The following is a 27,839-nucleotide window of genomic DNA, read 5'->3' on the forward strand; positions in this document are numbered from 1 at the left end:
TTAAATGTATTTTGCAAGTTATTGCTAAAGTGTGCCCAAAACTGGAGAAAATGTTTTGTCATTTAGGGCGTTTAAGACAATATATTATGTCATATGAAGCCTCCATGTAAGTGGTCAGCTGAACCATTGGTTTGGCAGTTAACAAAACAGCCATTGCAACCATGTGTTGTATTTAAAAAGAAAAGTTTTTTTCACAATATCAACTACTAATATTATTAGTGTTGAAATCGTGACCACATCAGACAAGAACATATTAGTGGCCACAATATTCAAGACTGCTGCTATGATCAGGCTTGGTTGCTAGCAGTTAAGTTAAAAAACAGGCTTTGCTGATACAAAATGCACTTTTTAAAGCTTTTCCTAAATGTGCAATTCTGGGTGACAAATTATTTTTCAATATTAATGATTTTTATGATGAACTAGCAGCCCGTCCCGACGTTGTCCGGGTATGAAAAAGAATGTGTGCAATATGTGTAATAGGCAAGGGAAATTTATTTTATAATCTCGCGGTAGAGAACATTGTTAGCATGAAGTGTCACAATAGTTAGGCATGTGTGTGCAGATACTGTGTGTACCTCGGAGTAAGAAGTATTAGCAGATGTCTCTAGTGTGTATGTACTCCACTTCCGTAGGTAAGCGTGTGTGAAAGTGCATTCAGTTGTAAATTTTGTGTCCCTGCAGGCACGCTGAATCGTGCCATCCCCCGCTTGAGGCCCGGCTCCAGTGTTGTTTCATGTTGTGCTTGTGGTGTAAAGTCGTTGATGCAGAGATTTGGGTGGGTGACAGCGCGCGCTGGAGACGCTGCGCATTTGGAAAAGTGCAGTCAGTTCAAAGGTTAGTGTCCCAGCAGGCGCGCTTAGTCGCGTCATCCACCGCCTGAGCCCGGCTCCAGTCCTGGTTGATGTTGTGCGCCTGGTGTCAATTCGTTTATGCAGAGAGTTGAGTGTGTGACAGCGTGCAGGAGACGCTGCAGTTAGTGTCCCCGCAGGCACGGTCCTTTATGCAGAGAGTTGACTGGCTGACAGCGCGCAGGATACTGTGCAGTTATTGTCCCCGCAGGCACGATCAGTCGCGCCTGACCCCGCCTAAGCCCCGGCAATTGCCGTGCCCATTGGCCACACCCCAAGGCACGCTTTTTTTGGGGGGATGTGCCTCGCGATTGTTGCAGGTTGTCGTGCCCATTGGCTACACCCCTTGCTGCTGTGCAATTGCTGCGCCCATTGGCCTTGTTCACGCACCTAGCACACGCCCCAAGCACAACGCACACGTTTAAGGAACTTTTATTTTTGTCGTCATGCCGCGCCCCGCCCATGCCCACAAGGGACTACTTTGCTGGTAAGGTTCTTTTACCTTTCAAATGTATATGGTGGGCATCTATATAGCCTATGTCCTTCTGCTGCAACTGCCATTTCCAATGCTGCATTGGGTGTTGTGATTGGTGCTGTGCTTAATGATGATTACCCGCCTCAAAGGTTTGGGCTCTCTCTTTATAATATTAGTATAGATATAGTTGAAATAGATGAAATATTAATGCTGCACTTGAAGCAAATGTATTTAGAAGTTTATAAGTGTGTTTATTAATGTAGGTTAATTAGGCCACATTTCCGAAGAGGCACACTTTCATTAAAATCAATGCAGTCTAGATGCTCTGTTCATCTTACACCTTCCTACTCATTACCCCTCCCAGTCAATGTCCCCCTGCATGTTTTCTCTCCCTACCGTCTTCACAGAGCACAGAACAATGTGACGCAATTGGTTGGTTTCCTTAGGGAGCATGTATTGTGAATGAAACTTTGTATATCCAATGTAACATTCTGAAGGACACTTTTGCTGAAACTTCCAATGAAGACCTGCTAGCACACTGGTGTGAGTCTTTGTTTAAAATGTTTCATATTGTGTACATCTCAGGACTATTATTGCTGATGGAAGATTTACTTTACCTTAGAAATGAGTTAGTGTTGTAATTACATTTATGGTGATCTCGGTTCTGATTTGCTCAATATGTGTTATCACTAGTCATGTCATGCTGAATTTGCAGTTTTTGTTTATTTCCTATTCATAGAATCTGTATTAAAAAACGGGTTTGGGGATGAGCCAGAGACTGTTCCTGATTTACCTGAGACACTGTCCGTTTATCCAGACCCTTTCCTTATTCCTTTAGGGATGTTGTCTGTTCCTCTTATGCGTTTGATACTTATTGGGACCAATAACAATTTTGATTACGGACTATGTACTCTGCATCTGAGTCTTCATGGCATTGCATTTCTATGTATTCCTTATTTTGAGATTGAGTTATAAAACCCTTTATCTACTTTTTTTTACCTATATGAGTAATATGCTACAGTCACAGCTGAAATGCCTCTGGCACTAAGATTATAATATCAGTATGTCTCTGAAATGTCATATGATTTTTATATCAGTTGTGGATATATTTTGCCAATTTTGCCATTTTTCTCCAAATAATAATTTACGAGTTCTGAAAATAAACACTTTTTTGTCTCAAAATATGCACTCTCAATTTTGATATACCTTTATTAATTTAATTAAAGAGAAGCTTCTAAAGTTAGTAGTCTTGGGTGCACATAGGAGAGCTACTTAAAGCTACCTGGAGTCTTTTCCTACTTGTAGGGTCAAGCATGATCCAGAATACTTAAAACCCATGTGTGATACTAACCGTGATAATGTGGTTGTACCTTGTTAGCTTCCTGGAGGAAACTCTGATTTGCCAATCATCCAGGAGTGGGAAGCAGATCTACTGCCACAAGAAACGAGTCACCCAGGCCAGAATCTTCTTAAAGACCCAGGAGCCATATTACGGCTAAAGTGCACTGTTTTCGTACCCTGTAGTGTTTATTTCCCACGTAAGCAGTAGTACTTCCTGTTTTTCTAAAAGACAGGCATATGAAAGTGAACATCCAACAGCTCCACTCAACACAGCAGTCATTATTTCCAGTTGCTTTTAGGAATTGGGCCACGGACAATATCTTCAACTTCTGCATGCAAAGTGCAACTCATGGATATCCTAAAGATGCAGGATGGGTATCTTTAGGATTGCATGGGCTCGGGGCCTGCAACCTTTTTTTACCTCACAACAAACCAAGGAATTTAATATCCCAGTCACCCATTTCGTAAGGAGAAGACATCTTCCTGTGATGCCAACTGGGGAAGAGACGGCCTGGACAGATGTAGCTGAAGCAAATCAAGAGCACTGATGTTGTGTTCCTTCGAGAGGACTCCTGCATAGGTAGTGATATGCTTCTAATGGAGGTAGTTTTGTATCCTATTAAAGTGCTGCATGAACCAAAAAATTGCCACATGTAGAAACCTGGTAGACAGGAACACCTATTAATCGATCCCAGAATCCTTGGGAATGCACTGCTGTCAGGAAGTACCTCAGATGAATGAACTCAGTATTTTTTTTGTAACCATTTTCCCCCACATTATAAACACAACAGTGCAAACCCCACTACCCCCCCCTGCCCTTCATCCCGCAATAACACAAAATTTACGAAGTGACCCATATCGGCCTATCGGATTCTGCATTGCGTCCCAGTCCGTAATAGTCCCACCACTTGCACCACACCTGGGCGTGTTTCTGTGGACAACTCCACCCCCTGTAGATGTTCTCCTCCAACTTAGAGCAGAAGTCTATTGCCCTTCGCCGTTCAGAGACCGTAGGTGGAGTTGGGGAGCTTCATTTCCGGGCAATTTTGTGCTTGGCCAGGGTCTATGCTACAACCCACCAACATGTGTTTGCCCTATTTCCCTCCTATATCTGCAGGGAACTCCTGGAAGCCCAGTCTGGGCGTGAGGTCAGTGTGTTTCCCAGACACCCTTGTAGGTGTTCCCAAAATGGCACAATATAAGGGCATTCCCAAACCACATGAAATAAATCTACATCGGGGTGAGTGCATCAAACTTATTTGGGCATGAGGAGTCTTCCTGCCTGCTGGAGGTGGTGGATGGTGAGGTATGTTGTGTGGAGATAGTTTGATTGAATAAGGCGCAGTCAGGGTGGTATAACTGTCTCTCTGGCAGCCATAAGTACATTGCACAAGTCTGTCTTGTCGAGTTCCCCGATCCAGCCCTCTTATTTCTGCTTCAGGGGCCGGAGCATATTTAGGGAATTGTGTATGAGGGATTGGAATATCTTGGATACGCCATGATGGCCGATGCTGCCTATCAGCAAGCTCGCTTCCATCAGTCTGTATTCAGGGAGATCGTGAGATTTGAGCAATGAGTGGCCAGTGCATGTTGGACCTGAAGGTATTTGCACAACTGTGTGTGTCAAAGCTTTAAATGCATCTGTAATTCAGCAAAGGACTTCATGTGAGCACTGCCCGACACCAACTTGGGGTAAGATATTAATCTTGTCCCACTGACCAAATCCTTCAAGTTGGGCATATGGCACAGTCAGCATCCCCTCCACAGAGGAGTCTGCTGCGTGAGTTTGAGATCCCAGTTCATGAAGTAGAGTGCCGCTCACCAGCATAATAACACCACTTGTGTGGGTTGGGATGTGACAGCTGTAAAAGTACCTCAGGACCCCGTCCAGGCCTAATGAGGCTAGTTACGCCATTTAGGCTGGGTTGCTCCAACCTCCAATTATCCAGTCATAATGGCAAGTAGATTTGACACCCTAATACAGCTTAACATCAGACAGACATTTTACCCCATCAAATGGTGAGCAACGGAATTGTATCGCATGCGATGGGTGGTGATCACCACCCCATAGAAAAGAAAGGATGAGCTCATTAAGTTGTTTAAACCAAGCAGTGAGGATTGGATTCAGAAGAATACTTGGGGAGTACAACATTTTGAATATAGCCACTATACCCAACATGTTCAACGGGAGACTGGACCAGGACTGCAGCGCTCTTTTAGTGTCTGCGATAAGAGGAGTCACATTGAGGTTGTGCGTCAAGTTTGGTAGGAGTGATATGTAGACCCCCAGGTATTTAAAACTCAGATGCTGGACGGGGTTTGTGCTCAGGCATCTCACCATTTCTGTGTCACCCTTCAGTGGGACCAGGAGGGGCATTCACCAGTTTGCACAGAGGCCCCCTAAAAGACTCCCAGAATGTGAAGGACATGAGGGACCTACGTCTGTGGGTGGGGAAGGAAGAGGAGCATATAGGGCAATCTTGTCCTCCGTGCCATCCACCCTTCAACCTCCCCACTACACCTGAGCATCGAGTCGGATAATTGTGGCATGAGGATCTATCACCCTAGTAAAAAGGAGGGGTGAGAGAGGAAAACCTTGCCTAGTGCCTTTGCAGATAGGGATAGGATTACAGAGTGTCCCATTGATGAGAAAATGGACGGAGGGTTCCCAGTAAAGGAGTTGGAAACACCACTGAAAGCCCAAGCAGAGTAGGACCTGGTCTGGATAATACCAATCCACGGTATCAAATTCCTTCTTAAAAGGAACTACAAAAGCATGCCGGGATCAGTTATCTTGTACCAATGAGCGAGTGTAACATTAACTCCCCTAAAGCAATGACAGGTTCCTCAGTTGGAAATAAAGCAACACTGATTGGCATGAACAAGGTGAGGCAGCACCCACAGAAGCATGTTTGCCAGGACATTGGCAAAGATCTTAAATTCAGCATTGATCAGCGAGATAGGCCGGTACAAGGTGCAGGTGTTGGCCGTTTGTCCCTTCTTGGGGAACCGCATCCAGCTCTGGGGGGGAAAGGAGCCCAATTGCTCTGATTCAGAGTAAAGATTCGCAATATGAGGCGTAAGCATGTAGTGAAAGCACCAAAAGTACTCCGCTGGGAACCAGTCAGTTCCTGGCGTCCGACCAGTGTTCAAGTCTTGTATGGTTGTCTCTATTTCATCTGTTGTGATGGCAGACTCAAGGTCTGTTCTTTAAGGTGCTGTCCTTGAGAAGTAAGCTGGCGCACTCCTGCTCAGGCCGAGCGCGGTGGGCCTATATAGCTCCGTAATAAGCAACAAATGCCTCTGCACTGGTGACATACAGTCCCGCTTCTCCAATGATACTGGGGATTATACGCATCCTCAACTCGCACATGTCAAGCCAATAAAGGAATTTTCTATTTTTAACGCCATGCTCAAATACCCTCTGTGTGGATGCTCTCCAGCCCTGGTAGGCATTGTCAAGAGCCAGCTGGTGCAGCATGGCTTGGTCGATCTGGAGCTGCCTATGAATTGCCCCAGGGGCTTGAGCGGAGCAGTATTTCTCAAGTTTTAGTATTCGGGTTTCCAGGTGAGTGAGATACGTGCTTTTGAGCGTTTCTGCCGGGTAGAGGTTGGATAAGGCGATCCCCCTGATCGTGGCTTTGCTGGCCGCCTAGAGCGATCCGGAGGATGTCACTGACCCCAAATTGATTTCAAAATTTAGGTTGAGTTCCATCTGGATATGATCCCAAAACTGCTCATCAGTGAAACACCAAGCATTGAGCTGCCACATTGGGTGCCGAGATCGGGCAGGAGCCCCAATGCTAGCTATCACCGGGGAATGGTCAGAAAGATCTCTGGGGAGAATATATGCGGCTAGTGTGAGAAGTATGTCAGTGGCTGGAAGGAGGAGGAGATCAATCCTCTAAAAATTGATTGAGGCTGCTATGAGTGTGTATAACTGTTGGTCACATGCCAGATTCGCCATGCAAAGCACAGTCCTAGGGAATCTATCAAGGAATCCAATTGTCGTGCCCCTCTCTGCTGGTATTCCGCCAGGGGGCAGATGAATTCCAGGTCAGGGCGAGGTGTTGCATTTAAGTCCCCTCCAAGGATAGTGGCCCCATAGGGAAGCCAAGCGAAACCTCTATGAGTGCTGTGAAGATCTCTGTCAGGAGATGAGGCAGCACATAAACGCTCAAGGGACTGATGTGTTTGCTACTAGAGTGCCTTCCACACTACATAGCGGGCTAGTGGCTCTGGAGTCATCCAGGTCACTGCCAAGCAGCCGCGGCCACTGCAGGTAAAAGCAGTGGGGCGGTGGGGGCAGCTAGAGGGGGATTTCGAGAGACAACCACAAGGGAAAATTAAATAAAGAATTAATTTTCCCTTGTGGTCGTCTCCCTAAACTCTTCACCGTGGCGGACATTCCGCTGCGGTGCTGAGAAAATTGACACGTGCGCGGTTTGGACGGCCCCTGGCCGTCCTCCGCACATTCCCACTGTGACGTTGGACGGCCAGGGGCCGTCTGATGCATCGAAGAGGTTAAATCCCCCCCTGCCGCCCCCACCACTCTTACCTGCAGCCGCCGCGGCTGCTGCCAAGGTGAATGTTTGTGCAGGAGTATGGCCACGCCCCTGGAACCTCTAGCATGCCCTGCGTCATAGGCCAGATCATAGACAAACCTACACAGAAATGAACACCTGGTGCCCATAAGATGGGTCTACTATAGAATCAATACTGCAGGACGAGTTCACTTGGCATATCGAAGGACTGCCATTCGTCTATACTTAAAAGCTAGCCATGCAAATAGGGAAGTGATCTAGGTTCAGAGTCACGGAGGGGGAACTGAGGGTGGCTCCCCATCGAGATGCATGTGGGTGTGGGATAGTGGTGGACTTGTGTACTGCCCAGTGTGTACAACAGGATCATCAAATCAAGGTAACACCGAGAACCATAAAATACGCTATACCTTCCATGTCCCTCTGCCCACACTTCCACCCAATTTTCTATATTGTATTTTATGCCTGCACATATACATTGTTTTACCACCCTGGTGGAGCTTTTTATTCTGTTCGCCTGTTCTGGTGCTTTTAGTAACTTTCATTTGCTTCTATCTATTGATTATTGCAGCACATATATTTGATACAAGAATCACGCTGGTTCAATAAAATATTGAAAGCGTCCCTCTGTGTATTGCTGGTACGTTTCTCTGACAGTACTACAGCTTGAGCGTCTGAGCAAAAGGGTTCTAGATCTGTTACCACGCTTCCTGGGGGACAAGGGTTGACATGTTCAGTGGTTGCCAGAAACCATTTGCTGCCCAAATAGGTTTAGGACGGGCTTGTGGTGACACTGAGCTAGGTGGTCTACAGATCAACATATCCTGAGGGGGTGCATAGAATCAGTCTGGCACCATCCCAACATTTATACAGTCCACAAGCGGGCAGTTACTACAATGGGGCGGAAACTACACAACATTACCTCATTCAAAATCCTTAACTATCTCGGTTCAAAGAGGTGATTTAATTGTAAACATGCACTTTATAAATTATCGATCAATTTATAAGGATATCTATCCTTGATTTCTGTCTGAAACTGGCTAGTTATGCCACCAGACACAAAGCTCAAAAATAAATGCTTGCTTTCTTTGCTTGCTGATCAAACTCTCCTCGTTCATCTGCATGGTAAGAACTTACCTGAAATGCCTTCCGTTTGATTTATTGTTTGAAGTCCGGAGCAACAGTCTTTAGTACACACAACACATTCTAAATCTACCACTTGGACAATTCCCCTAATGTTTAAAGTTAAACTAATGTGTTGGAAGAAACAACTATGTACAGCTTACGATACTGAAAAAAAAGGTTTATGATAATAAATTACAATGCAATTTAGTGTCTTTTTTAAAACAAAAGAATATCATTTTGACAGACAGTAGGTAGCATCACTTGAACATACAAGCTTAAGTGGATCAATCGCAAATGTAGCAGGTTAATGAGTTTTGGGTTGTACAACACCAGAGGCAATTTACACTACTGTATATTTCATTCAGTAACAGGCGTACAAAATTAACTGAATGATGGGACTGCAAGTAGAGAATGGTGGGCAAGGTTAACCTCTCAAAAAGCAAAGCACGTGGTTGAGGAGCAGAATAGAATGGATGTTAGCAGTTCGTTTGGGTCGCTGGTGTTGCCTGCAGTACGAAGAGCAAGTCAGAACACTGCTCTATTTGTGCTTCTCTGGCGAGGCACAGATTCGACAGGAGGAAATGGTTTATTTAGCTCTCATACATCACCCCACACAATCATAAATACACTTGTTAGGAAAGGGGGAGTAATCAGTCAAGCAAGAGAGCGGAATGAAGTTAATTACACTGCCCTTCATCGGGCAGAAGCAGATTTGACCTTGAATTCATGAACACATTAGATGGCAGCTAATTAACACTGATGAGCTCCCTATCAATAACATTTCGCTGGTGCACTCCAAGCAGTGTTTTTCAGCTCGGTTTCTGTCTGTACCAACTGCCAATGTCACGTGTTTCGCTGTAATACTCACAGTATTAAGGTTGCTATTTGTGTCCAAGTCTTTGGAAGCTAATAAACATTCCCCATTCTAATCTCAAAGATGCTGAATAAATTAATTATTACATTTGTTTATCACCCATTGTTTTTAAAATGATCCCTTTTTTGAGCAGAAATAGGTTTTGATCGTCTTTCCACAGATGTATTCCACCAGTGAGGTTAGTGTCCGTCGCTTTCAAACCCTGCTCTGAGCTGTGCTAATCATGATGTTTGGTAGTGCATTCCGTCGCTTTTTCCAAGAGCCCAACTCTCTGGAATACCTCTTGATTTGTCTGAACCAGTGGTGAGTCCGTGCTTTGTCGCCATCACGGAAGACAAATGCCTCGCGCCTGATTTCTAAGAGTTCAAAGGTGTCGTCACAGTCGGGGTCTGCGGAGACTACGCAGTTACTGAGCCGCAAGGGTTCCCTGAGCAGGCTGAACTTCCCGTTACTCTTGTCCCTGATTAGCACAAGCACAGCGTCCTTCACTGGTCCCTGGTTAGAGGCGGCATCCGCGGGCATTCCCTCCAAGCTGGATTCGGACTGTCGCCTCATGTTGGCCATCAGCAGGACCTGCAGGTTTTGAAACTTTAAGACTTTACTGCCCTTTCTGACCCACTGGCCGTCTGTGGGTTGTGCAAGTTGCAAGGCGCCTTCCATAATGAATCGCGTCTCTTCTCTCAGCCAACCCACTGTCTTGATTGCCGTCTCTCTGATCTCAATATTGATAACCTCCCTGTTCTTCCTGCTTTCACGGCGGAAGGAACGTAGAGTCCATGCATTTCCTTCCTGTTTGGTTTTCATGTTGATGTGCTCAAGGTGAGACTCGATCCGACTCTTGGCTTCCCAGAGGCTGCTGTGGTCTGGATGGTACTCAATGGTACTCTTGATAATACGGCTCAGCAGAAGGGGATATTTGGTCACTCTTTGCAGTGGGGCCATTAAGAAGGATCTTAGGTTCATGCGACGGAGAGCAGTGTTGTCGTTCTGGGAGACGTTGAGAAATATCCTAGAGGGGCACAGAGAAAAAAGTTAGTTTCTAAAAACAAATCCACATTTTTAGTTATATGGATGGCATTCAATTTTGCATTCTCAGAGTTGTCAGTTGCAAAATGCATAAATTCCCCACAGCCTTAGCACGCCTCAGTGCTTCATCAAATCAATTCTGAGTTAAGTTGGAGTTTTGTTAATTGAACTTGAGGTTCCTTGAGTACATTGCTATTGTATGGTATTGTAATTGCATTTATATAGCGCTTACTACCCCTGACGAGGAATCAAAGCGCTTTTTCGGCGAGTAGCGCGCTACTCCAGAACCCATAAAGGATTATTGTTGAATTAGTATAGTGAAATATGAAAGTAATTTGAGTGGTGGATAGGTTAGTCAGTTATTTGGATACAGAAGGATAGCAGAGAGAAAAAGGTTTGCATTCATATAGCGCGGTGCTGAAGTACTTTTTTCAGCGAGTAGCGCATTTGAATTCAACAAGGATGAAGACTAAGTGTTGGCTATGGAGAAGAATTGTATTGTAATTAACCTGTCCAGAGTACTGACATTAAGAGGCCACCACACCCATCTAATCTCTTATTTTGTTGCTTGCTGTAAGACCATAGACAATTCCTAATCTCCAACTGTGTCCATACTCTCAAACTGTGTTATTTTTAGTCTTGGATTCAAAAACATTAACATGAAATAGTAAGTGATCCTGCTTTGGGAATGATAACAGAGATAGCTGCTGTATTGTGTGTTATATGTTGGGATCTACAGATCCAGAGCACAACAACATTTCTGGGCTTAGCTTTCAAAATTAGAAGGTTGAGTCAGTAGCAGGTGAAGCTCTGGGGTTCACAAATCTGCAGAATGAATCAGAAACAACCTACAAAACTTTTCGGCGTACAGGAAAACCAAATCGATGTCTGTATAGTGTTGGACTAAAAGAGAGACATGCCTATCAGTACTGTGCTAATCTTTGGGTAGTTGGCCGTTTACATGAAACACAAGGTATTGCAATGCACGCTTTTCATTTGTTTGGCATAAAAGAGCTGCATAAATCTTTATTTTTAGGCACTAAACCAGACCTTATGACAGACATCAACGCTTCTGTCCATAGGCTATCCTCATGGATCAAAACAGCGGTAGACATCCTTGCCCCAACAAAGAGCTGTCTCTCCCGGAGGTAAAGTCCTTCTGAACGTTGGTTTACGGATAAACTTAGTGCACAAAAACAAGCATGTAGAAGGTCAGAAAGAAAGTGGAGGGTATACTATGATTTGGATGAAAAAAACAAGTATGCACAAGCATTGGTAGCTTACAAGAAAATGATTGCAGAGGAAAAAAGTACATTTTACGGCAAAGATTCTTGAGGCAAGGAACTCTTGCAGGGAACTTTTCTCAACAATTAAAAAATTAGCTAAACTACCAGTAAAAGCTCGGATAGCAGCGCCGAATTCTGCAATATACTGGGACAATCATTTGTAGATAAAGTTGGGACGTTGTATAACTCCTTCAGGGATAGTGTTAGCTCAGACGCCAAGATCACTCAGACAGCCTCAGATCCCACTACCGCCATTTCAGCTTTCACCTTCTCCCCCCCACACTTGAACAAATCATTTAGGTGGTGAAAACATCCAAATCAGGGGCCCCAACAGACCCCTGCCCTCCTAAAGTACTACATCTGTTCCCGGAAATATTAAGTGTTAAGTGAACAGCTAAGTTTGGCGTTCAATAAGGTAATTCAGTCAGGCTTCTTCGCAGATGCTTGGAAGATAGCCTCAATTATTCCTCTTTTAATAACACCGAACCTTGACCCTAAGGACCCAGCAGCTATCGTCCTATCTCCAGAATTCCAATTACGGCTAAGTTACTCAAGAAACTACATAATGCTCAGCTTACTGCATATATTTCTTCCAGGAACCTCCTGGATCACTCACAATATGGATTCCGGGAGGGACATGGAACGGAGACAGTCATGGCAGCTGAGTAACATGGGGATATACTAGATTCAGGGGGTAAGGCCACCTTAATTTTGCTAGATCTATCGGCGGCCTTCGATGAACCACGAAATACTAGCCAGTAGACTAGCGGAGCTGAGGATCCCAGACACCGCCCTCTCACTGTTATCATCCAACCTAACCGATAGAGCCTTCTCATCCAAATCTTTCAAACTGCCTTGTGGCTCCTCTTTGAGCCCCACATTATTCAATGTATATGTGTCTCCTTTGGCCTCAATCATTAAGCAGTTTGGGTTTTCGGTTGTCTTCTATGCAGACAACACACAGTTGATAGTGTCGGTCCCAAGCAACGTGGAGGAGATCGCTAACCGTTTCAACAGCTGTATGTCACTGGTCAACCAATGGATGGAGTCCAACTGCCAGTCATGCTGTTGGGCTCTGACTTAACTTTCTGGTCACCCAGATGGTGGCCTGACAATCTGGGCAGCTGCCCAACCCCAGTGCCCAATGTCAAAAACCTTGGAGTCATCTTTGATGATAAACTAACATTCAATAGTCAAATCAACAGGCTCTCCTCTACCATCTAGTTCATTCTGAAAATGATAAGAAAAATCTGTCCATTCATCTCTCCCGATGCACTCAAAACTCTGGTTTCAGCATTGGCCCTCTCCAGATTGGATTATGGGAATGCCCTACAGATGGGGATCCAATCCCAGTATCTAATAAGACTGCAGAATCTGCAGAACGCTGCAGCCAGAATAGTACTAGATACTCCGAGGTTTGAGTCAGTCTCCCTCAGTTTAAGACCCCTCCACTGGCTCCCGGTGGAAAAAAGGATTACGTTTAAATCCCAATGCCTGGCATTCAAAGCGCTACATGGCACAGGGCCGCAATTTTTGAGGACACACCTGTAATGGTATGCACTGGGCAGAAGTCTAAGATCAGCCCATACGAAACGTCTGCAAACACATACGTTTAAGAAGGCCCGCTGGGGTGGAAGAAGCTTCCTGTTAGGGACAGTTAAGACCTGGAACCTACTTCCAATCTCCATAGAGAGCAGCGCATTGCTTCTGTCCTTTCGAAAGGCTCTCAAAACCTAGCTCTTTAATAACTGATCCATCCTGCATACTACGCCAGCACCGCTCAGATCTACCGACTCTAGGGCCAAGACGCCCTCGGGCATTCGTTGCGCTCTACAAATATACCAATCAAATCAAATCAAAATTGTGTGTGTGGTGTGTGGTATCACATTGTTTAAATGGTGACTGTGGGAAGATAGCCACCAATAAGTACGATTCTGCAGCCCACTGTCGTGTGTTAGGTACTAAACCAATGAATGAATGTCTTTTTCCTAGTCAAGAATCATGGCAAAGTAATTCACATCACATTCTGATAAGTATAACTAGACCCCCAAAGTGTCCCTTAAATTCCACCCATGTCAGTATTACCCATACACCAGGGATTCCTCTACAAGTAAGGAACTCAAGACCTATTTTAGTGTCACTCATTACTGGAACAGGGTGGAGTGGAACAGTGTGATTTTGCCTTTTCATACATGCTGAACAATCCGGCCTGTGTTACGCCCCTGACAATCCCATGGACTTCCATCCGCATTGGACTGAATTGCTTTCGTTGGTGCTGCTCAGGGTTGGATCCAAATGACAGCACAACAATCAAACTCACACATGCACAATAAAGGATTCTCTAATACGACACCTGTAGTCAAGGCAAGATGCCACTGTTCTCCTCAACTAATCATACTAAAGGAAGTAGCCGTGGTTGGGGACGTTACAGCAACACTATACCAGGAGTCAAGACTGTTCTTTCTGTTTACTTAAAAACTTCAATTTCAATTAGCACCATGCTTTGTTTTTACTTCCAAACACTTTCAATGCTTAGCATGGGTTACTTGTGGGCTTTGTGGGCAACAGAGATTAGCCAGAAACGGGAATAGAAATCAACAGCATTGGCATTTTCCTACATTCTCCATGAAAAATCTAGCCCACTTTGCCCTCTTCAATATAAATACCACAGGAATAGCATGGAACATGTATCTTTTCTATAACTGCAAGTATTTACCTCAGCAATTCCTTCTCTTTTTCGAGGGTATTCAGCATGTTGACGGATGCAGGCTGTTGTAGGCAGTAGGTCTGGAAAGAAGGCAGCATGTTGACAAACTCCAAGAATATCTCCCCAATGCAAACAGTAATTAAGTCATCATCTCCCTGAAACACAACAAGACAAAAAAAGAAGTTAGCCTTGAAGAAGTCATATCCCAGAGTTGGGAATAAGACAACACTCAGCGTGAACTGAATGGACGTTCTACTCCTTTAAATGTTACTGTAAAGGGGTGTCTTTATAAACAGACTAAATTATGGACTGTTTATAGACTGGGCCTAGTCACCCCAACAACAAAGCATTTCACAGTGTTACAAGGTCACACAGCAGCAAGATAAATGAGTGGGATTAGCAAGGAAACATAATCAATTAACAAGGGTTACTCTGATCCTTCTTCCAGCTATGTACAAACTGCGGGATTTTATTACGCAATTTATCACCTTCTTTATCTGTGTAATGTGTAGCCCTCATTTCTGTAATCCGTAACTTGCATATACTGGATTACACACAGCTACCTTTTTACCTTATTTATTCATTCTGTATGTAGCAATCACTCTTAAAACACCTAACCTGTGATCTGGTCCTATGCAGAATGCTCTGTTACCCATTAGGTCTGAACTGCACTTTTTAAAACTCCTGATACATAAAAATAGGTAAATTGGATATGGTGGTAGCTCTCAATTATAATAATAGCATTATATTAAAAGTTGTGTGAAACGCTATGCTTTTTTCTTGCTGTGTTGCCCTGAGCCAGCCAGTAGGCGTTTAAATGCTCCACAAAAAGAAAAAAATCAACAGCAGGCTGTGAAGGAGCCCAAAATCTCCATCACCATCAGCAAGTGAGCACAAAGTAGGGACCTCCATTCAGCTGTAGTCTGGAGGCAGCAGTGCTAAAGAAAGTGCCAAGTGTAAACATTAGACTATTCATATAAACTGTGGGAAACATTCTGAACACGCCGAGAGACGTTTTGAGTGCATGTGGGTCATTTTTACACTCAATGTGTGGACAGTGTGATTTCTTGCATCATCATCATGATCATCATGCTGTGAAGGGAAGCATTTTATGCATCACATGGAGGCAACTTAATTTTGGTTGGGGGATTATCATCTTATATCCAAGGTAATATGATTACATGAATCAGTTACAGCCTATCTGAAGACTATTTTGTGAATTATTGTAGCAGAGGCTTTGAAGAAATACTTACTTGCCTCTGATAATGATATTTCTGGTGAATGTGCAATATTCCATCCGGTTCCCTACCTTTACAGTAGCCTTCTACTGCAATACTACACTTGCAACCTTTTTCACCCTAGCCAAAGCTCTCCAGGTCGCCAGATGGTGCTAAGCGGCACCATGTGGACTCAGCTCCAATTCCACTTGCCGGTTATGATGATGAGAGCATATAAGAGGCCAACTGGTGTGGTGGCATGAGCTTCCCGTGCTTTTCTGCACCCCTCTGAGGCGTGCAGGGAGAAAGCAAGAGAACATCAATGAGAGCAACAATGGTATGTTTGAGTAGTTTGAGATTTTATTAATTATGGCACTAAATCACCAGGGTGAAGTAGGGTGGTGACGAATCTGTGCAAAGATTATGCATTTTAAAACAAGTGACTTTTTCTTTTAATGGATACATATCCCGGAAGGTAAGATTGATCATCTTATGAATGAATCCTACAGCTAACAAGTGAGACTGAGTAGTATTGGTTAATCAAGTAGGTTATGCAATCTAGCATCTGCATGCGGGTGCTATGAGACAGTAATGTTCAGCAAAGGTGTACAGGGATAACCATGTGGCTACACGGCAGATGTCAGCCACCAGGACGCCTCTGGTGAGAGCTGTGGATGTAGCCAATGCTTCAATGGAATGGGCACAAATACCTTTTAGAGGGACTTTTTTGGGCAAGGCATAGCAGATTTTGCTAAATAAGAGAACCCAATAACAAATGGAGTGTTTGGTCGCTGCCCTGCTCTTTGTGACTGCAGAAGTCCAAAAAGAGTTGATCATCCACTTTGTCCTGTTGAGTGCAGTTAAAGTAATAGGATAATGCACGCCTAGGGTCTAGTCTATTCTCTTCACTTCACTTCTCCTCATTGTTGAAATGAGCAGAGGAAAAGAAAGGAGATGAAGTCATGAGCATGGGCTTTGTGAAAGTAGATATCACTTTTGGTAAAAAAAGATGTGCCAGTACGTAGAACCTATTTATCTGGGTAGAAAACTGTCTGTGGGCTGAAGTCATCATCACCAAGAAGACGGTCTTTAGAGTCAGAAGTCAGACTGAGCAACAGTGCATCATCTTAAATGGGGATGGTATAAGAAAGGTCTAGACAAGATTTAAATCCCACTAAGAACCAATAAACTACTAATGACGACTTAAATAAGGAAGGCTGGTCAGGTAGAAACACAAGTGTGGGTGGGGCAGCAAAATAACTTAACAGTAGGAACCTCCTGGCCTCACTTAGGACTTATCTGCGCATGGTACTTTGACTAGGCAAGGCCTTTTCAGACCACCCCGCACCAGCGCATGTATGGCTCACTTCATCGCTCTCCAGCTGCTGTCCCATGTTGCGCTCTTCTCTCTCTCACTCTTAATCCACTCTGTCTTCTGATGCCTTCTATTGCTGCTTGTATTCTATTTCTGTTTGCCTTGTTTCATGCCTCAGTCTTTGCCCTATTCTGTTCTTGTCTATCTTCCTTACTTGTTGCCTCAATTGTTCCTCGGTTTCTCATGGTCTGTTTTTTGCACCCCTAATCCTGCACTGAGGCACCTTTATGCTCCTCTGAGACTTTAACTTCCACGTGGAAGACTACACTGACCCAAACACCACAGTCATACTCAAAGACCTGGAAACCTCGACCACACTTAAACTGTGGAAGGACCCATTTACAACACCAGCTATCTAAAGGACCCCATATTAACCACCCTATGTGGCACCATGGCAAACAAGCCTACTCCGATAACTTGGACCATCCAAGCCCTCATCAAATTCACAATTCCCATCCCACATCACCACCGAACCACCACCACTGGACCCACCTGGCGAGACTGGAACAAGGATTCGGAAGAAGGCTGGACTACCGAGCTCCTGAAGCACCACCCGCTCATAGCAGCAGACTCCCTGATTCCATTTCCAACCTCAATGATTAGATCACTACCTGCACTAACACCTTGGCACCCCTCAAATCTAACGAAAACACAAGATCCAGACCACAAGCCAGCTGGTACAGGGAGACACTCCGAATGACCAATCGCAACTGCAAACATCTGGAGCCCAGATGGAGAATGAGCAGGATAACGCGGACAGAAACACCTTCAAATACACACTCAGACGCTACCACCAGCAGATTCGAACCATGAAACGCCCCACTCTCGCAGACTGCATCAATGCCAACAGCAGCAAAGGGATCTTTGCAATCGAAAAATATTTTACCTCAGCAGCAAACAGTTCCACCAGCATCACCCTCTCGCAGGACCTCTGCACCAAGCTGTCCCAATTCCTCTGCAATGAGTTAATCAGCATATACGACAACTTCAAACCCCAACCCGACCCCGACAATCTTGCAATGGACTTACCCATCTCACCACAAGAAACCACACTGACGACCAGGTCTGCCATCACCACAGAAGAAACGACTTCCACCATACAGTCCATCCAGTCGGTACCTCCTTTGGAGTTATTCTCCCAACACATCTTTGTCAAAGGACTGCAACCCATCAGGTCAACACTCATCCTGATCTTGAACACCTCCATCACAAACCCCACCTACCCAAATGCCCAGAAACAAGCTACAGTACTCCCCTTTCTCAAGAAGCCCTCTGCGGATCCAGGGATGTTAGCCAACTACAGACATATCTCCTTACTACCCTCCCTGGCCAAAGTCATGGAGAAGCTGATCAACAGGTGCAAAGCCAACCACCTCAATGGCACTCAATCTGGTTTTAGACCTAACAACTGCATGGAAACAACCCTTATTGTCGCAACAGACAACATCTGTATGATCATGGACAGAAGAGACAAAACAGTCCTCATCCTCCTGGAACTCTCTGTGGCTTTTGACACAGTATTCCACCCCATCCTCAACCAATGTACATGAAAGGGGAATCCAAGAACCTGTACTCCACTGAATGTGCTTCTTCCTGACTAGTTGTACTCAGTCAGCCAGCCGGGTTCCCTAATGCTTAGATGCCTGTAACCTCACCTGTAGAGTACTACTAGGCTCAACCTTCAGACCCTCTTCAACACATATGAGCCTGCTTGCTAGCCTCATCCACACCCCTGGAATCCACGTCATACCCTACACCATTCACACACAACTGATACTCTCCCTCCCCAACAACACACCTAACAGCCAGACTAAGTTTGTAGGCTGTTTATCTGAAGTCGCTAACTGGATGAAAACCACCTGTCTCAAACTGAAAAACAAGAAGACCAAAGTCATGATTTTGACCAGAAACTCATCGCTGTGGGACTCTACCTTGTGGTTGGCAGAACTATGACCCACTGCATTCCCAGCACCCACATCAAGAACATTGGTATTATCCTAAAGAATCAACTCACAATGACTGCCCAAATCAAGGCCGTCATCACCTCCTGCTGCCAAACTATGAAGATGCAGAAGAACATTTTCAAATGGCTTCTTTCAGCACCAGTAGAACAGTCACTCAAGCCACCATCACAAGCAAACTGACTACAGAAACACCGTCTATGCCGTAATTAGCATAAAACTGACAAGGAGTCCCCAAACCAAATAGAACTCAGCAGCGAGGATCATACTCAACCTACGATGCCAGACACACACCACCCAGCACCTGGCCTCCTGTACACAAACGAGCTCTGTTCAACCTAGTCACACACATCTTTCAAGCTCACCTACTTTACATCAACAACCGTATTACAGTCCACAAACCCACCAAACACTTCCAACCAGCTGGACTAATACTCGCACACATATGAGAAATACGCAGTATCAGATCCGGAGGTAGGGCTGACTCCTACTTTGCTCCTGAAGCCTGAAACGAACTGCCGCTATACAACAGAGCTGCCTCTTCAATGCTCGAATTGCACAAGAAGCTGAAAGCATGGCTTCTTGGAAAGACTTGCACCAACCCAGCCATATGCCAAGCCAGGATTGCAGCTGTTTCAGTGCCATGAAACCCTCCCGGGTGATAGAGCACTCTACAGTTTCACATACCATAAGATTAGACACTGCTAGACTTTTCCGAGCACGTGCCAGTGCAAAGCACAAAACATGGGAATGGCAAGCCTTTGTTCAGACCTGGGTTCAGTCGTTCCGACCAGGTCCATACATTCTGTTTAGCAGTGTATGGGGGAACTGCCATTAGTAATTGACACACAGCTGCCTCTGACTGCACAGACAGTATTGCTTACCATCAAGGGGGAGTCAAAGTGCCAAAGCAATCAGCCTCCCCGCTTGGATAGAGTCAGTGAATTACTCTTGACATTTCCCTGGCAGCATCTTCATGATTCATGATCACTTTAGAAATAAGATGCTTGAGAATCTTTGGACACCTGTAGAAGTATTCATTACGAAGGCCTCAATCAGAGAAGAAAGAGCTGAAGCTATCATGTGCTGAAATCCCATATATGGCCATCATCGGAGACCCGAAAGCATTTTTCTCCCACCATATGTCACCTTTATTTTCACCTATAATTCGACTTTCTAAAATTAATACACTAAAAAGAGCAATGATACATTTATGTGCACATCACTTTACCAAATCTTTATATTTGACAAAAGCACTGCCAACTTGACAGTCCCCACACATCCATCCTAGAACCATTCAGATACCGGTAGCTTAAGCATACCATCCTGTCGTGCGCACACCATTGCTTCACAGCTATTCACCTGATTAGTGATGCCCGTCTAATAATCAGACTGAGATATGAACAACTCACATAGTTCAATTAATAGTTAAATCAAGGGTGCAAGGATCTTTGGGAGAGGAAAGTCAATTAAACAATGCAATATGTAAAAGAAACACACAAATGGGACAAGTAATAGTAATACTAGTTAATAGTTGAATGCAGCTAAAGTACATATATTCTGCTGTACCAAATACTTTATGAGGATGTTCACCCCCTTATTTGCTAGCGTGGCGAAACAGTATATGTACGAATGTTGTAATGACAAGTTGTTCTTGTCTCTTTAAGAACAACTTGTCTTCCCTGTGTGTCTGTCCTCGGGCGCTGTTTCCATTCAATGGCCACTCCGCATTCTGGCATTCTCGTCTGCCCTGCTCAAACTGTTTACGATGGCAGTTATGATGAGAGCACCAGAATGAGCGTTTGTGGGTTGTTTGTTCTCCCACGCTCATTACTTAAATAAACACGGTAAAAAGTGCAACGCTTCCTGGATTAATTTACTTCAACATTTGGCGACGATCTGTTACCTGTCTCCAAACAACCCACTGACCGTCTCAGACGATTTGGAGCCATTTTTCTGAATTGACACGGCTGTCTTCTTTATTCCTGCTCCTCTTCGGAGATCCCGCTGAAAGCTGCACCTCGGTCGACGTCCAACGGACCTCCTGCTGCAGGCTGTGCCTCCGTCGACGTGACGACGCATCGCGCATGCTCAGCAGGGGTTTTAGAAAGATTTGGGGCAATTTGCATACCCCGCTCTCCTACGTTTACCAGTGAATTTGGTACCGCTAAGTATACTGAATTTCTGTTATATATAATTTGTGACTTACTTATCACAATAAAACTTCAATAAAGATTTCTCGGAACATAACAAAAACATCCTACTGTACACCCGCAATACACAACAAGCTACAAATGATCCTGTGGTATGTGCTTGCACTAGTATGTCTCGCACCTGCTACTGTTTGTTTACAGTGGCTGGCGGTGTGATGTCATAGTCTCTCCATGGAGTATGGAATGTTGTATATGTTATTAGAACCAAGTGATGTAATAAGAGATGTGTTAAGGGTTGTGGGACTGGTGGCAGTTGGTTCCTGCTGCTTGCTGTGATGGGTGAGATCGTATGCTGAGAATAAACTTCCTTCTTCAACCCTACATTTGCCTGTGGAGATGTTATTTTGAAGTATGACACTGGCGTAGTCGGCAGGCCCAGATGATCTCATCACATGCGGTTTCCTCACTGGAGTCTAATTGTTAGTGAGGCAACCTTCCGGTGAGAGACACCCATTTTTGATGAACTATCCATCTTTATAGAACCTGATCCCATGTTGTTAAGGACTTTATAATTGATCTCATCGTGGGAGACTGTAACCTGTTATGTTTGAGGCATTTGGCAGGCTCGGTTTGTTGAGTGTAAAGTTACATCTGGCATAAAAAGATCTGAGCTTGAAGTTATTTAAACCTAGTTACAGATTTGGGATTAGTAATCAAAATTCAGGGAACGTGACTGTATCTCTCCTGGCTCGAGCGGGACTAACTGGTTGACTCCAGGCTGAACAAATTTAAAGGGAGTCGTGGTGTGTGGAGGCATACACGCGACGCAAAGATCAGCCTTTGTGAAGCAGCCTTACGACTCACCGCTGCAATTATCAGCCTTTGTGTAGTGATCTCACACTCACCGTTCAAGTATTCCAGCTGCTCCTGATGCTGAGTTCTCTCCCGCTCGTACCCCTACTGACAGTGAGGTTGAGCGGTGGAAGGAGCTTTCACAAGGTAAAACAGATCCTGTGAACTCAGCACCAGTTGTGTTTCCTGGGTGGCACCTCTCGGACCCAGACATTCTCATTGGTCTCTCGGTCCGCAACATTGCAGTCGGTTCCGATCTGTATTCCGCTGTACTCTTGTTGTGATTGGCTGGCACAAGGTATCTCTTTGCTTGTGCTAGTCTCTTCAAAGTCATGTTATTCGCAAAAGCGTGCTCGTCAATTCAGTGACACGGACACTGCGATCCTGGGTCATTAAACCATTTCAATGATGTGTGTTCTAATGCCTTCATTTTCTTCAAATGCATGCTTGGTAATACAGTGACGTGCACACTACAATACCAGGCATTCTCCTCAAATGTGTGCATGTTAATTCAGTGACACGTACACTACAATACTGGGCAAAAAATGTTTTCAGTCATGCGTTTTCTGATGCTGTAGCTCTCCTCAAATGTGTGCTTGTCAATTCAGTGATGTGCACACTACAACTCTGAAGTAATTCAAGGCAACGCTTTTCAGTGAGGCGCATTTGATTGCCTTCTTGTTCAGTGGTACGCACACTTTGGCGTGCCTGTCAGGTTCCAGTGACACACACATGTTTGTCGGCTGTTGTCCATGTGCGTGTCTTTCCTGTAACACTTACACTCTTTGTCGGTGCTTTCTCAGTGGGTGCCCACTTTAAATGTGTGCCCATTCTGTGACATGCATACTTTTTGACTGAAGTCTTTTTTTATTTTTCGAAAGGAGAACCAGAGGAGATGTCCTTGTGTACACAGCGTGTCGCCTACAACCCTGTGAAGAGCCGTCCATTTAAATTTAAGTGAATATGCAGAGCGTAGGTAGTTAAAGGTTCTGTGGACAGCTAAAAGAATTGAGCACTCCATGCAGCGGGCAGCTGTGTTTAAAAAAAAGAGTGTGTCAAGTATGTTAAGGTACAGATAGTAAAAGATAAACTTAAAGCATCAAGTTGATAATGAGGTACAAAAGGAACGCAAGTGTTTCCAGTGTGGGAAGAGTGGTCATTTGGCCAACGATAGGAGATGTCCGGCACTGAAACAAGTGTGTACTAAATGCAATAAAAAGGGGCATTTTGCTGTGGTGTGAAGGAGCAAGCGTGAACCCTAAGTCAAAAGTGTGGAAACAGACTTTGATAGTGGTGACAATGATAAAGAGGACTTGGGGTGTGGTCAGATAGTTCTACAGATCTCTAACGAAGGAAGCAGTAGGTCTAGTCCTTTAGATACAGTCATGGTGGAAGGTGAAGCCACTAGTGTCTTGTTGATTCTGGTACTAAGATTACCATAATTAGTAACAATTTCTTTAACACAAAGTTAAAAGGAAAAATACTTTTACTTAAATCTGACATAATGCCCTATGCTTATGGTGGTGAGCCCATCAAATTACATGGATATTTCGTAGGGTCAAGAAAGATTGGTCTCTAGGAAAATTTACATTTTGAAGAAAGGGGACTGCTTAAAATGTTGGCATCATAAGGGCGATTTAGGGGTTATGCTTGATCCAGTGGTTGCCCGCCCATTTAACTTAAGGAAAATGTCTCTGCTGTGGTTACGATCAATTAGCATGTTTTTGTAGACATCTTGAGAAAGGACTTTACAAAAGTGTTTAGACAAGATTTGGGATGCTTTAAAGGTTAGACTGCGGAAAGGATGCACAACCAGTATGTTGTAAAGTCATAAAAGCTCCCAACTCAGTTAGGGGGAATATGCAAAGTGAGATTATAAAACTAAAGGGGAGTGGGATCATTGAGGAGGTGGAGGGCACGGAGTGGCTTGCCCCTGTGGTAGCTGTAAAGAAAACTGTTAGAAATGAGATTTCCGGTTGGCTAAGGCTGGCGCCAAAACCAGGCAGAAACCACCACTCTAGTCAGGGCAAGGGAGTTACACGCCAAGATAACACCTGCTCACCCCCTTGGTAGCGTGACACGAGCAGTAAGGATTACCCCGGAGGCGATGTAAGTTAAGTATTTGTGCCCGCACCCACCAGCAACAACATCCAAGGCCCCCCAGAAAAGGAACTCCACACAAGGTTATATAAAAATAGCCTTTGTATTATACCAAACACATTAGATAATGAACACACACTTTACAATGTGCCATAGGCACGGGCAGAATTTACAGGGGATTAGATACATGGGATTTGTAAAGGATTGTAACTTCCTGAGGCGGAAGCCGGGAAGCTGTCGTGCTATTTGCTTTTAAACATTGTAACGCAGTTTTTTAATACTTTGCTACTTTGCACCATAAGTTTGCTTCTTGCACTTACTAGCGCGTTCGCCCCCACTTAAAGCCGATTAGGTGCTGGATAGTGGGCTCGAACCGACGATCCTCTCTTTGGCCGCCATCTTGCTGGAGGCTCAAGGTCAGCGGTCTAGCTGCCCTGCCCTCCCGCCCTCTCAAGCATAAAAGTCTTGCTTATGCTCATGCGCGCTGATTTGTAAAGGATTGTAACTTCCTGAGGCGGAAGCCGGGAAGCTGTCGTGCTATTTGCTTTTCAACACTGTAACGCTGTTTTTTATACTTTGCTACTTTGCACCATAAGTTTGCTTCTTGCACTTACTAGCGCGTTCGCCCCCACTTAAAGCCGATTAGGTGCTGGATAGTGGGCTCGAACGGACGATCCTCTCTTGGCCGCCATCTTGCTGGAGGCTCAAGGTTAGCGGTCTAGCTGCCCTGCCCTCTCGCCCTCTCAAGTATAAAATGATACCACCCACACGGAGGCGCAGCGGGCGCGCCGATGGAGCGACGAAGGCGCGCCAAAGGCAAGCCCGTCTGCGCCCGTCCGTGCCAGGATCGGGCCCAGGCCAGGAGTCCTGGTTTTTTCTCCCACGCAAATAAATAGACTTAACCATCTGCCTGAGGCCGAGACTCCCAACAAGAGTGATCTCCTCTATCTAAGATATAGCTCCAAGCAGCTTATGGACCTAAGGACCCCGATAGAGCAGAATTGTACTAAACTACATCTGAAGGGCGAAACGACTACCTGTTTGAATTGTGGTTTATTAATTACAATCAGGCATAATTTAATTAAGGACAGGAAGAGCCACAAGATTAATCACTGGCAACCTAGTTGTGAAACATTCTCCTTCTTAAGCCTTAACTGTAGGTCACTACCCAAACATAAGTATGAAATTTTCAACTTACTAGTAGATGAAAAACCGGATGCCCTCTTCTTAACCGAAACATGGCTCCATGAGAGCTCAGGACCGGACATCGCAGTGGCTGTGCCGGACAACTATGCGATTGAGAGGTTTGACCGCCCCAACAGAACAGGAGGCGGCATAGCTGTTCTTTTTAAAAAAGAATATATCTGTGACTTTATGAGTCTACCCAACATTAATGGGGAAGCAGCAGTCTTCAAACTCGCTATTACCCCTAATTTCACGTTCTCTGGTTTGTTGATCTACCGTCCACCAGGATCTGCCACAGCCTGGACGATTGCTCTACCGGAAACTATAAGTCCCTTAGCTTTGATCGCCGCCAACTTTTCTCTTATTTGGTGATTTTAATATACATCTAGAGAATTTAGCCTGTACTACCACCTCGGAGTTTATATCTGATCTAGCCGCTTTGAACCTAACATTGTTAAACTCAGGACCAACTCATACTGCAGGTCACTTACTTGACCCCATCTTTTCCAACCTTAATGCAGTTAAGGTGCTTCCGGCACTACCACTCAGCTGGTCAGACCATTATTTGATCAGATTTTCACTCCAAGTAGCTTCTCAGAAATATAATGTCCCCTTGGATCAACCAAGACGAACTAGAAATTGGAAAAATTGGATATGGAAGCTTTGAACTCCTTCCTAGACTCTCACCATCCCTGTTCAAAACAATCTGTACAGTCAATGTCTGTAGCAGTTCAGAGTTGGCTCTGGACGGCAATAGACACCTGCCTCCCATTGTCTTCGGTGAAATGCAAGGGCATACGACCTCCTGCCCCCTGGTTTACCGAGACACTAAAAAAGGAAAAATCTGAATGTAAAACCTTAGAACGCAGATGGAGGAAAAACTATTCCTTGGATATGAAAAAAAAGAGTACAAAAGTAGCTTAAATAAATATCGGTCCCTCTGTAAAAAGGCACGAGCAGACTTTGTATCAACCACTATTGCGGATGCCTTAAATCACTCCCAAACCTTATTTAAGTTGGTAAAAGAACTAGCTGGATCTAAAACGACAGCGACGCCTCCAGACCTAAACAAATTACAATGCGAAACTCTAGCGTCCTTTTTTATACAAAAGGTGGACAAAATCTACCAAGGAATTACGTTAGCCCAGAATAGTGGTGTCTCTCCTGACACAACACTTTTGTGTCCTTCTGTTCACAATACTTCCAGTAGATTTGACATAGACAGGTTCCGGAATCCAGGAAGTATCTTGGTCAATTGGCCGAGACTAAATACTGAGACTCTAATTGAATTGCTTAGTACCATCAAATCGGGGTCACCAAAAGATCCTCTACCTTGTATGATACTTAAAAAGCTTGGCCCACAATCACTCGACATCATCACAAATGTACTTAACACTTCTTTACAAGAAAACACTGTACCGTCTGAATGGAAACATGCCATGATTCACCCTTTACTGAAGAAGGCTGGAACGGATCCTAATCAGCCCTCCAACTTCTGGCCTATTTCTCTACTATCCATCTTTTCCAAGATTCTAGAGAAACATGTGAATCAAACCTTAACTGAATTTGTTACCACCCAAAATTTACTACCCCCTTGCCAATCTGGGTTCAGAGCGGGCTTCTCAACGGAAACTACGCTATTAGGAGTTACAGAAAATATCCGGGGCCTTGTGGACAAGGGAGAGACGGTGGCCCTTATACTGCTAGATTTAAGTGCCGCCTTTGATTCTGTATCGCACACTGTCTTAATTAACACGCATCGCTCCCTTGGTATCTCTGGCCCAGCACTGGAGTGGCTTATTTCCTTCCTAACCGGAAGGACATTCCAGGTCTTCTCTCAAACAGCATGCTCAGACACTCATGTTTTTGAACATGGTGTACCTCAGGGCTCTATACTAAGTCCCCTTCTATTTAATTTGTACATGAGCCCTCTGGCTAAGGTAGTAGAAGAAGCAGGTCTATTAATGTATTCATACGCGGATGATTCACAATTAATTTTCTCTCTCACATCTGAAAATATAGACGCCGCATCGACTCTCAAACGTGGATTAACACAAATAGCTAGCTGGATGCAGGACAATTTTCTCCAATTAAATGGGGAAAAAATGGAAGTTATCATCTTAGGTAAAAATGAAGACCTGTGGGGCCCTCAACATTGGCCAAATGAAATGGGTAAGCTCTCTGTTCCAGTAGCACAAGCACGCAATTTAGGGGTCATCATTGATGACTCTCTCAAGATGCACAAACAAGCTGAAAAAACTGCAACTACGTGCTTCGCCATCTTAAAATGGTTGAAAAAGATATGCTGGATGCTGCCGGAGCCAACAAGGAAAACCGTGGTCAATGCCTTGATCACTTCAAGGAATGACTACGGGAATGTCCTATATTGAGGCTCAAATAAAGCAACCATCCGTAAATTACAGACAATTCAAAACTCAGCGGCTAAATTAATATGTAGTATTCCTAGATACAGCCCTACTACTCAATATCTTCGGGATCTTCACTGGTTGAAGGGTGAAAACCGAATTAAATTTAAGGTGTTATGCTTTATGCATAAAATTAACTCTGCTAAAGCCCCGAAATACCTTCTGTTGCTGGCCCTTCCTTATTGCCCATCTCGCTCTCTGCGCTCCTCCACACAAAGAAAATTTATTATTCCTAAAATCAAGCTGTCCCACATGGGAGGCAAATCTTTCCGCTACCAAGGGCCTGTACTATGGAACTCCTTGCCTCTCTCAGTACGCAATGAAGATAACTATCTTAAATTCCGCAA

At 44.5% G+C, this 27,839-nt stretch overlaps 1 protein-coding gene across 4 annotated transcripts in view; it reads right to left on the reverse strand.

Annotated features, from left to right (window-relative positions):
* Positions 1-8,513: 8,513 nt before the first annotated feature.
* Positions 8,514-27,839, reverse strand: part of LOC144823702 (uncharacterized) — a 317,027-nt gene continuing 297,701 nt past the window's right edge. For all 4 annotated transcript variants that reach the window (XM_078682444.1, XM_078682446.1, XM_078682445.1 and 1 more), the window contains 2 exons: positions 14,233-14,378; positions 8,514-10,213 (listed from right to left, as the gene is read on the reverse strand). In XM_078682444.1, coding sequence (XP_078538570.1) covers positions 9,400-10,213; positions 14,233-14,378 — 960 coding nt within the window. In that variant the 3' untranslated portion in view covers positions 8,514-9,399. The remainder of the gene's footprint in view (positions 10,214-14,232; positions 14,379-27,839) is intronic.

The sequence above is a fragment of the Lissotriton helveticus genome, chromosome 3_1, assembly GCF_964261635.1.
Source record: "Lissotriton helveticus chromosome 3_1, aLisHel1.1, whole genome shotgun sequence".
Lineage (NCBI taxonomy): Eukaryota > Metazoa > Chordata > Amphibia > Caudata > Salamandridae > Lissotriton > Lissotriton helveticus.